Source organism: Bison bison, unplaced genomic scaffold (assembly GCF_000754665.1).
Source record: "Bison bison bison isolate TAMUID 2011002044 unplaced genomic scaffold, Bison_UMD1.0 scf7180017864327, whole genome shotgun sequence".
NCBI classification, from domain to species: Eukaryota; Metazoa; Chordata; class Mammalia; order Artiodactyla; family Bovidae; genus Bison; species Bison bison.
The window spans coordinates 4,286,248-4,298,775 of record NW_011494899.1 but is presented as its reverse complement, the minus strand read 5'-3'; the positions used below and the strand labels follow the sequence as shown (position 1 = coordinate 4,298,775).

At 42.1% G+C, this 12,528-nt stretch overlaps 1 protein-coding gene across 1 annotated transcript in view; it reads right to left on the bottom strand.

The window, feature by feature from the left end:
- The window catches only part of APPL2 (adaptor protein, phosphotyrosine interaction, PH domain and leucine zipper containing 2), a 51,379-nt gene that overhangs the window by 35,612 nt on the left and 3,239 nt on the right, over positions 1-12,528 (bottom strand). Inside the window, exon 2 of the mRNA XM_010853390.1 lies at positions 7,863-7,961. Coding sequence (XP_010851692.1) covers positions 7,863-7,961 — 99 coding nt within the window. The remainder of the gene's footprint in view (positions 1-7,862; positions 7,962-12,528) is intronic.

Here is a 12,528-nt window from a genome sequence, read left to right as displayed (position 1 = left end):
AGGGGGTGCTCATGTGCTGTGTGCACAACTCCACTGAGGCTCAGGGAGAAGGGGCAGAGCAAACAACACACACAACTGCTTCCAAAACTCCTGTGTACAGTGGCCTCTGCCAGGTCTCTACTAGAAATAGTTTCTGAAAATCCTGTGTATTTCAGATGTGTGTGATTCCAGGCACCAAGATTCTGTTCTACAAGCATGACTCCACCAAAGACAAAAACAATACATGTTACAAAATGGCCTGTCACCTGCCCTGAAAAGAAATGAAACTCCCCTGGACAGAGCACATGATATGAAGTCTTTTTAAACTAGACCAACTTTAATCTTAACTCATACTTAATGTATTGTACACAAAGGTTTCATGAAATGCTTTACCAACATCAATTAATTAATCCACACCCTGTGAGGTAAGCCTGCCTAATTATCTCTGCAATAAGACCTGTAAAACTGGAACTTGTGTGAACAGTAAATATTAGTAGTAACAATAATAAAAGTAGCTGCTAATATTTACTGAGTCTTTTCTAGGTACCTGAATTGCTGTTAAGCACTGTTTATATATCATCACATTTAATCCTTATAAGGCACTTACAATGTAGAGCATATTCTTACTCTCATACAAATGAGGAGAAAGGTTCTTCTATAATAAACTACACAATTCGTAACCAGAATGGCAACAACTCAACTCAGATCTGTCAGACTCAAAATCTAAAGTGCAAGTTCTTAACAATACATTGGGTTGGCCAAAAAGTTCATTTATAAAACCCGAATGAACTTTTTGGCTAACCCGATACTATTCCTATCCAAAGTCCAAAACTGTACTTAGTCGTACTCCATGGGCAGGCCTCGTAGGGCCTATAAATATCAGCATAAATTCTGTATTTTTCTAGCTGTAGTTCAGCAAAAGCAGTGGTCTAAAATGTAGACTCTATGAATAATGGAGTTCTGGGAGTAGAGTCCTTCAGCGCTCTGGAATAGCTCTCTGGTTACCATCTACTCTATCAGATGTGTCATAAGAATCCTTAAGAGAGAGAACCTGAAGAAGGGTTTACTGACAGAATGTTCTATTTTAAACAACATCACTTCGCAAGGCTGGTGCCAAGCAGAAAGACCAGTGGTTGACAAAGCCAGAAGGAAAACTGAGATTTGGACAAAGAACTGTTTACCTCATGGTGGCGTGGAGCACTCACCAACTGCAACTGTCACCTGAAACCGCCTGAAGGCCCGGGACCGGGAAGGAGAGGCCGGGAGCGGGGGCAGAGGAAACCCACTAGGGTCACCATCACAGTGTAGGCACTGCTGTGATCTCCACCAAACACTTGGCCAGAAGCGTTGCCTGAAGTCAAGCGGTTGAGAGTCTCATTCATCACAGCACTACCCCAAGCTGATGGGATCAGGAGCCCAGGCTGGAGCGTGGCAAAGAGAAAGGTTAGAGAGCCCTGACTGGGGCAGGCCCTGAGGGGTACCTGCTGAGGACTCCAACAATACTCTGCAGGTACCAGGGAAGCCCTGAGGAACCTGGGCAGGAGAATAACAAGGTCAGATGTGAGCAGAATTCCTTAAGTGGCTGTGTTGCAAAAGAAACCTTGAAGGGAGAAAGAGGATGACATGAGGGTCAGGAGACCATTTGAAGTTGAGTGAGAGAGAGAAAAGGCTGACGCCAAGCCAGAAAGTAGAGAAGGTAGCAGAGATCTGCCTGCTATCACTGAGGCAAAAACATCAGGCTTGAGTGAATGGGGGAGGAGTCCAAGACTGCTGGACCCTAGACCGGATGACCCACGATGGCAGTCCCCAAGCTAAGGTGCTGATGGCGGGGCACAGATCTGGAGGGACAATCAAGCACACAGTGAGGGTACGTGACATTCTCGTCAGTCCTTCATTTAACACCTAGTTATCAAATAGTGAATGAGGCCAGGCAAGGTGCTGGGCACTGGAGACAAAGAAAATCTGCTCTCGGAGCTCACAGTGCACAGAGAGGCAAAAAATCCCACACATTGTCCCTCAGGGCTCTGACCCACAAGAGCGCAGGGCGTCTGGGTGCTTTGGTGAGAAGGGAGAAAAGGAACACAGGAAAGGCGTCAGATACCTCGGATCTGAAGTCAGCCTTAAAAGTCACCTGCTGGGAAGGCCATTTGCCAGGACAAGGGGCCCCTGGGGATTCCGGGCAGCAGGAACGGCACAGCAGTCTCGAGATGTATGCAGGGCCTGGCACACCGGGCCAGCTGAAGACGAGACTAGAGGAGCAGGCTGAGACTCAGCGCACAAAGAGCTCTGCGTGCCATACTGAGGGTTTCATCAGGGAGCCACAGAAGCATCTAAAGACAGGGAAGGTTTGGATGTGGTAGCTTGAGGGTAAAGAATGGACAGAAGAGCGAAAGACAATCCCCTGACCACAGGGAAACTGCTTAGGATGGTGCTGCAGTAGCACAGGTAAGAGCGGAAAACTCTCTCTCCATAGTGACAAGAGGCAAAAGTCATTTGGAATAAGGACCTAGAGATGAGGGCTAGAAACAGATTCTGAAATAGCCAGGCTGTGCTGCAGTGACCTTGCCCAGCAAGCTGGTAGAGACTAACCAGAGAAGGCTTCCTGTGGAGTTAGACTTAAGGGGCAGGCAGCAAAGGGTGCCAGGACAAGAAAACAATCAAGAATGGTGGGCAGAGACTCGGGAGAGACACTGTCACAGGGACCAAAGACAGTTAGTTGTGCAGGGGCCGCTGGTACCAGCATCGGGTGCTGCCCGGGAGGGAGGGTGGACAGGGGCTGGGAATCAGGCACTAAGCGGCCTGTGCAGCCAGCGGGGGACGGAGTCTAGAATGAGGAGCAAACATCAATGATGTAGTGAGGAATCAGAACGCAGCTACACTGCCCCTTGAGGAAAGTCAAGATCACAGGACCAAGTTCTATTTAACCCAACCAGTGGACCCAGGGTACAGTGCTATCATAACTATGATTATTCTAAGGCTTAGAAGGTGGTTATGTTAACGGTGAGCACTTCCTGCCAAGGACTGATCTTATACTTTACAGGTATTAGCTCCATTAACCCTCACAACAACCTATGAGGTGGTGATTACTATTAATATGACCTCTGTTTAACTGATAAGGAAACCCAGGCAATCAAGTGACCTGCTCAAGGTCACCCAGCAAGTGGCCAAGACTGGAACCCAGAGCTGATACATCTAAGGTCACACACTTAACCTCGTACCTAAGGAATGAGCCTGGCCCAGAATAATCTCTACCAATCTGAAAGCCTTCAATGTTGGCATGAGGGAAGGCTGTAGATTCCATATGCAAACCCAGTGCAAAAACCCAGGTCTCTGAGGCTGCTTCCAGGAACCACTCAGGGGCTCTCTGCTCCCGTACCTCAGCCTTGAGCTATACATATTCCTCTGTCCCTGTCATACGAACCTCAACGTGACTGTTTTTGAGAGCTGTTAAAATGCACTGATTGAAACCATTATGAATAAAACCCAATTAAACAAGGGGAGTTTCCCCGGAACACAAAAAGGAGCTGGCTCCCACCTTTAACACACTACAAAGCTGCTAGGCTGCTAAGCAGGGTTGTTCTGTGATGACAAGAACAACTGCTGAAGACTCCCACTTCCTTAGCCTCGGCTGACATTTCCAGAGACCAGTATGTCAAGAGTACAGTGTGGCGGTGTAGAGTGAGAGTGCAGTAAAGTTTTAGAGTCAAAGACCTGAGTTCAAATTCTGATCCTGACTCTCATCAGCTGTATGATCACAGGCAAGCTGCATAAGCTCTCTTAGTCTCCCTGCCTGTAAACACCTACTATAAAAACACCTCTCCTTTACTGTGAAAGCTAAATGAAATTATACACAAGAGGTGTCTCGCCAAGTGTGTGGTACATTTATGTGTCTCATACTATTTTTATTATTAAAATACACAGTTCTGATCTTCTATGCCTTCCAAATCCTTCTCTCTCCCCCATTAAAAGCTCCCACTCCTGGATGCCCACTACTCTGTTTCCCAAGAGGAACACTGACTTATTTAGCTTGATATCTATATATATATCTCATCATTTCTAAAAAGTATTTTCCTCTTTATAATAACAAATGTATGCATATCTTGCAAAGTACTTTACTCCTATCCCCTCCCGCTGTCTAAGCCCAATTTGAAAAGATATGATTCCCAACTCCAGTGTGGACTTTTACATTTTAGGATCAGGAGTTCTGCACTTCAAAAGGTCTGTTTAAGAACAGCTGCAAAGGGACGTTCCTGGTGGTCCAGTGGTTAAGACTCGACCTTCCAATGCAAGGGGTACGGGTTCGATCCCTGTTTGGGGAATTAAGATCCCATATGCTGCAGGGTGTGTTTTAAAGTTGTAGAAAAAAATTTAACAAAAAAAGGTAAATAAAAAAGGAACAGCTGCAGAGATGAGACCATGTTTAAGCAAGCCAGTTTTGCTGAAGGAAAGGGAAAGAGCCTGAACCATGGTTCTCACGTCAAAAAATTCCATCCAGAACGTAATTAAAAAAAAAAAAAAAACCACACCAGAACAAACGAAGAAATCCATCCAGACTGAAGGCACCAACTACAGAGGCGTGTCATCTGTTGGAGGAGAAAGACGGTTCTAGAAGATGCCAGGTTTCACTAACACTGCTAGGAACATCATTTGACCTTCCCCTGTTTCCTCAGTACAGTGTCTGAGAGAAGTAGTATTACCAAAGTAAACTTTCCAGATCCTAATAAATCCATTTTTTAAAGATTTTTTAAAAACCTTAACCTTTCTAGGAAAGAAACAAAAGTACAGCAGATATACAAAATCAAAACAAATATATTAAATGCAAAACTTGGGCAGATTTTTACTGAATATGTATACTCATGCATATATTTAAACACTATGTAAGTTTTAAACTTACTTAGTCAATAGTCTGAAAGACAGCAGAGATTCCTAAGTATGTAAATCATCTCTGCTGCAGGAGACGAATTCTTTTGTTCAGATGACCCACGATGGAGTACGCAGCTCCTGCGTGTGCAATGGCGTGTCTGACACTTAGGAAGCCACAGGCCATCCAGGCACTGCTGCAAAATGCTGAAAACAGCTTAGAGCCCACAGCTTCATTCTACTGCTTAAGACAAATAAAATTACAGACTTTCCCCAAACCAGCCAATATCAGCAAAACTGCTCACAGAACTTTCCTCTAGTTTTTTTTCACTCTTCCTCTTTCTAAAACTAAGGCCCAAATGGGCAAGTTCACTGTATCAGAATCCAGAAAATTACCATGCGGCTTGATTTAAAATATCTTTTATGAACATTTATCATTTATTAACAGGATTAACCTGGTTTGAAAAATGTAATAATGAAAAACATCTTGCTAAGCACCTGTATTTTAAAATGAAATTACAAAACTCTATTAATATAATTGAACAGGTCTAGGTGTAAAATATTTAAGGAAGAATGTTAAATAAAACCAAGAAAACATAACCTAAGGGGAAATGCTGAATGAAAATATTGGCACCTCTTTCTCTTTCTCCCTCCCTTTATCTCTTTCTGCCCAACCACATACATGGACATAAACAAAGGGATCAAAGAGGAGTTAGAAAAGTTTTCTTTTTAATTAAAAAGAAACAAAACATGTTCAAATAAACCTGAAAAACAACTAGCCCTGACCCAACTAGCCCTGACCTCAGCCAATCTGAGTGCCACCGGACACTGCCAGAATCCGTCCCTGAGCTGGCAGCATTAGCCAGACGTTCCTGCTAAGCTTCTGCCACAGGAAACGCCGAGGCAGAAGGAAGGGTTTCTGCCAGCACAAAAGCCCATGTGATGATCATGTGGTGTGAACTGAGAGCTGGTTACAGCTCTTGGAATGCAAGATCCACTTAATTTTGGCAAAATGCAGTTTTCTGGGCTCAAAAAACAAACAAAAAAAAACACATAAGAGAGTGTCTGGACATCTCCAAGTAAATGATTCTGACAGACACGGAGAGGCAGAGCAGAGACTCTTGGGAGTGGCGGAGTTGTAGTCCCTTAAGTCTTGGGACTCTTAAACCTTAAACAGGAGACCAATCATTTGACAACAATATTCAAATTCCTGAAGAGCAAGCAAATTTCAGTAAAAAAATTTTCTATTCCCTTAAATTCTGAATATTCAGGAAAAAAATACAAAAAATGTAATCGAAATAAATAGGGTTTTTGAAAAACTGACGAAGTAGGTCTCCTTGTTTCTGAGCGCTTTACCTCAGAAACAAAACCACAAATAACTGTGTGATTCTTTTGGTCACTAAAATTAGTTCCAATTAATAAGTAACACTTTTATAATATAGTAGTTTGCAAATCTCTATCTCTAGCCTGAACTCTGGATCTGAACTTTCAACATGATCTCTTTCCCCACTTTGATGTCCATGGACACCTCAGCCTTTCAAGAATTAAGATTGGCGTCTCTGCCATTCCTGTCACTGTCACACACACACATCCACACACACACTCACACACACCCCCACAAACATCCAGCTCCTCTTCCTGTGCTCTCCCAACTATGCACCCTGTCGTTCAAGTCAGAGACCTGGGCTTCATTCTTGATTCATTCTTCACTGACCTGACCCCTTCACATTCAGTCAATCACCAATCTGCCTCTTCCTGTTGCCACTGCCCTAGCTCAGGCTACCACTCTTATGTGTAGTAGTTAAGAGTCTGGGCTTTGGCTTCAGGCTGACTTGCTCTGCCATGTATTAACAGGGTGGACTTGGGAAGTCACTCATATGAGAATCCTTAAATCTCCTGACCTAGAAAATGAAGAAAACAGTAACAACACTCACCTCACAGAGTTGTGAGTGAATTTAAATGAAATGATTACAGGTAAAAGCCTCTGAAACTGTGCCTGGACCTTAAGAAGTAGTCAATAAATTTCAACTGTCACAATCATCCTCCTTTTGGGTGTCCAGCACAATCCTCCGGGTTAGGCACTCTTTCTCTCCCAGCACTTCTACACTCTTTGCTAACTGTCTTGTCTCCCAACCCAGCTGTAAGCTCCCTAATGGCAAGGACTGAGTCTTTTTCCCATATATGATATGAACGAATGATTAATAAAACAATGATAATAAGTGATTATATATGAAGAGTAAGTATGTAATAATAAATGACTACACATGACTACTAATATACACTATTATACACTGAATGTGGTATTTATTTAGAGATCATAGGTGAGAAAAAGAAACAATAACACAGACAGATTTAAGTCAGCAAGGAATTAATAATGAAACCGGTTGCCATAATATTTTGACGTGTAAGGTAACAAATTTTACTTTTAAGTAACTCTCAAGTTTTATCCTAGCAAGTAACATACATAGGCAATTCTTGATCTTAAAAAGATTCACTTTTGCTACTCAGCAATTTATTTTCCATGGTTTTGCAAGATAAAGATACTTGTTCCTCAAAACAAAGAACCACCCAACTGTTCTAGAACTGTGACTCAAATCTTTTCAGAGGAAGCACTTAAAAAAACATCTCTATGCGCCTGCACTGACATCTAAGACTGATATTTATGAGAAAGAAAAGAGCCATGCCTCAGAATACTGAACCCACTCATTCACAAGTAGGAAGAGGAGACTCAAATGTTTCCCTTTGGGAGTGCATTCCTTTTTTTTTTTTATTAAAAAGCAGTGATGTGGTACCTTTCTACTGGTTCTACTAGTTACAGGAAAAGTATCCTCTTTCTTAGGCTATGAAAGCAAACTGTCCTTAGTTTTTTGAGATGAAGAGAAGAGAAAAACAATTGTGATTTTACTTCAAAAATTTAAAGGGGGGTGTTCTGACTCAAATCTCTTGACCTCCTGAGAGAAGTTCAAGGTGAGGGCAGAGGGCTCCTACTCTGTTCCTCTCCAGGTGAGTGGGCACGAGGATACCTGGGCTCCATAGACGCGCTGCATCGCTTGAAGCAGCTGGTTGGTATAATCTGTGAGAGTGCCGGCATCTTCCTCAAACACACTCAGTAAAGAGCGAGTCTGCAAGAAAAGAGGCCAATATTATTTCTAAGTGGAAAAGTTACAAAAGAAGTAAAACAAATACACACACACACACAGAACTGGGAAGGGAAGATGCCTGTTCTCTGGCTTTATTATTTTATTGCTAATACTGATACAAGTTGATTCCTGGAGCTTTAATTTAGAATTCCTTTTCTAATCCTTTAGACTACAGTGCAAGACCAAACTGAATACAGTTCGAGTACTGGGAACAGAGAAGGAAAGCCGGTTTCTAAAGGGTTAAGACTCAAGGGCTATTATCTGTCTTGACTTTAGCCTCTACCTAAGCACCAGTGAAGTTCATCCAATAAAACAGTGTTAAAAAGGGCAGCCTCTCCCTTCAAGCCCATAACTTGAACTCAGTGTCAGTCCTGTCTGTGTACCTGGGGTGTGGTCACCCAGCACTGCATCATCTCAGTCGTTAACCATCTGTCTGGTTTTCTGCAATCTTGAGTGTCTTGCAGGAGTGTGTCATTCCTTCCGCTTAAGACACTACAGTCAATCTCCATGTCTTACGTCACATTCTAGTCAACCACATTTTTAAACTCATGGCCAGGAAATTTCGTGTACTATGGGCATGCCAGCAGAAGTTCTGGGCACAAAACTCAAATAGAAACTTAGGAACGCTAGCTCCATTCCTTTGGGAAGACTACTCAGGGTTTCAAGAACAGCTGAGCAATGTCTTAGATGAAAGGTATTTCCTATCATTTTCATGCAGAGTGCCTGATCTGCTGAGCGCTAAGAAAATATTCATATATTGGAAGATGTCTAAAGAAGTATCACGGCATCACATAAGAGACCATGTCTGTTCAAGGGACTACTGTTAATGTGTCTAGCACAATGGGAAACATTAGTGACAATGGGATCTCTATTTCAGAAAACAACCCACTAGGCAGTGAACAGAGAGTAAACTACAGAAATGTCTTTAATAAGGTGATTCCAGGGCAGCTTACAAAGAACAATCCATTAAGGTGCATAGTTTCCCTGCAAAGGAATTTCAATTCCTTCTTTCTTTTTCTAACTTATCTCAGGCAAGAGAACAATAACTGACCCCAAAGCATCCCCTAATAAACTAGAAGAGAAATCCAGGCGTTTGAATCGTCTGACCTTTGATTTTGTTGACAAACTCTGGGGCACTTCACAGCAGTACATATTATCCTGGCTTTGCCTGAGGTCTTTATGGCTAAAAATACCTTCTCTGAAACCAATGAACTCTCTTCAGTACCAATTCCTATCAACAGAAGGATCAGAACAAATAAAACAAAAATCATGGCTGTGACCCACTGGATCTTAATCCATCACTGCATGTCAATGAGTAGGTGAAAAACATTGATTTAGAATTCTTTATTATATCTCTTTCAAATATACTATTTGAAAAAAAGAAGATTGCTAAAAGATGTTTTTGGAACCTACAGTGACTAGTCCATTACTCTAGAGTCATTCATTCACGTATATACTTTAGCCTTCATCCAATATTGGATGATACACTGTGATGGGGATTCAGATTCAGCGATGTTCTCCAGAAGCTTATAGTCTATTGGGCCCTCTCAAAGGCTCTGAGATCCTCTTGGGACCATGTCAGTCCTGGGTCCAAATTCAGGCCCTAACACTAATTTGCAGGTAGCACTAGAAGTAAAGAAAGTCCTTACGGTGCCTACCAGTGTCTAACACTAGCGGTAGCAAAGGATAGTGATCATGAAGCAGATAATGAACGTCAGTCGCTTATTACACGTTGGCTTCACATGTATGATTTCATTTCAACACTGTGGCAACATTATCTACACAGTTAACTACTGATGTAAACATCAGCTAATAGGAGAGAGCCTTTCGGTACTCATGGTGTCAACGATGAAGGAGTTCTTCAATGTTTATTATGATTCGGGTTCCTTTCTTTGCTATAACAGTATGTCTAAGAGAAAGAAAAAGAGCGATACAACTGGATCGAGGCTATTTAATTTTTTAAAATACTACTCCCATCCATTTAGTTGAATCCTACTTACTGTTTTTAAAACTCTTAGGAACAAAACAGAATGGAAAATGAGCTGTAGGATGAAACGAGAGGGCTTGTATAAATATCCTCCACAAAGAGAGTAGAAAGAAAGCTAAAAACTACCATTTACTCTGTACGTCCTGTGTATCAGACACTGTGTCGAGCACTAAATACTACTTCATCTAATCCTTCCACCAACTTCATTAGATACCACAGTTAAACTACCCCTTTTACAGATGATAAAACTGAGGCTCATCAAGGTTAAGAAACCTCCCACAACTGGGAAGCAGCAGGGCTGCAATGTAAACCCAGGTCTGGCTGGCACCAATGGCCAACGTTGTTTCCATCACAGGAGTCTGCATCCGTCACCCAGCAAAGGTGGGTTTCACCAGTGGGCATGCCCCTTGGCCCACAGCCCCCAATCCCGTCTGGAGGCGGGATGCAGCCGTCTGGAGCTGGCTTCTCTTTGCTCATCCTACTGTCATGCTCTTACCTGTGATAACAGCCAAAGCTACATCACAGATCTTTTCTTTATATCCTGAACATGTTTATCATGATACTAAAACTGACAAAAACACTCCTATCTTCCCTTTCTAACTGAACGAGGCCACGATCATCTTGAAAAAAAATACCCAGCTATCTCAGACACTGTTTTAATATCCACAGTTATCAGCCATCTGTTTAAACTTATACATGGAACAACAGGAATGTTCTGAGATATGAAGAAGGAATAGGACCAGTCATAGGTACACTAGTTGCTGGAAAGTTCTACCAAAAAATCCAGAGGACACTGTTGCATATAATTATAAGGACAATAACAGCAATCATTTATGGAGTTACTGTAACATGCAAGCGTGGAGATATTGATACTTGATATATGTTACTTATTCTTCATAAGAATTAAGCAAGTATTTTATTCTGATTTTACATGTGCTGAAACACAAGCTCAGAGAGGTTGAGTCACGTGCTGGATCATGATTTAAATTCCATCCTTTCTCTACTACTCTATACTTTCAAGAGTATACCTGGACAGAAGAACAAAACCAAACACCTCAGCCTTAGCGCCACACTACCTTCCATCTTACAATAAAGAAACCAAGTGTAATCTAACAAAATAGTCCTAAACATTTTTCACGCCTAAAAACAGCATCTACTTATATAATGGCACAATTTCAATAGCTGTGATTATAAAATTTATACACATGTATGTGTATATTTTATATGTATTTAAAATGTTTCAATATTTATCACATATAATATATACAAGTATAAATACTACATATATATATTTAAGGTAAAAACAAAACTCTTATTCCCATATTGTGGGAGAGGGACAGAAATGTCTCAGTAGAACCAAGTCTACTGAAATAAAGATGTATTATAAACAAAGAGTACAGCAGGACAAAAGTCTTCCACAATGAAGACAAAACCACTAGGCAATGTTCTGATGCATCTTGCTGGAGTTAAAAAAGGCCTGGTTTCCCAGTTGGACCTCTCACTGCATAATCTCAGAACTTAGTCCTTAAACTGTCTGTGCTTCAGTTGTGCCAACTGCAAAGGAAACAAACATCCTAACAAAACAGCAAGCAACAGCACTTCACTTTATCTCAAAAGCACGCCACATACAGGAAAAAGAATAGCCCCTGGAGAAGGGCAAGCTGCAGCAGCTCAAAGTCGCATTTGTGTTCCTATCACAGTAGTATTCACACAGTGCAGGAACTGCTGCTCTCCTTATCTGTCTCCCAGAACAGACTGTCAACCAACAGAGGGCAGGCATTCTTATCTGTCATTACATTCCAGCATTTACCAGCACTTAGCCAGGAGCAGGGGACTTTCCAGGTGGCTCTAGTGGTAAAGAACCCGCCTGCCAATGCAGGAGACAAAGGAGACACAAGTTCAATCCCTGGGTCAGGAAGAACCCTTGCAGAATGGAATGGCAACCCACTCTAGTATTCTTGCCTGGAGAATTCCATGGACAGAGGAGCCTGGCGGGCTACAGTCCATAAGGTTGCAAAGAGTCAGACACGACTGAAGTGACTTAGCACAGCACAGCCAGGATCAGAGGCTCCCAAACAGCAACAGAGACAAGTATCTTAATCCCTAAAACATTCTGTTGCTCATACAGCAGAGATCAAATTGTGAACATCCGTTGGATCACTGAGAAAGCAAGTGAGTTCCAGAAAAACATCTACTTCTGCTTTATTGACTAGGCCAAAGCCTTTGATTGTGTGGATCACAACAAACTGTGGAAAATTCTTCAAGAGATGGGAATACTAGACCACCTTACCTGCCTCCTGAGAAATCTGTATGCAGGTCAAGAAGCAACGGTCACAATTGGACATGGAACAACAGACTGGTTCCAAATGGGGAAAGGAGGACATCAAGGCTGTATATCGTCACCCTGCTTATTTAACTTATATGCAGAATACATTATTCGAAATGTTGGGCTGGATGAAGCACAAGTTGGAATCAAGATTGCCGAGAGAAATATCAATAACCTCAGATATGCAGATGACACCAACCTTATGGCAAGAAAGCAAAAGAACTAAAGAGCCTCTT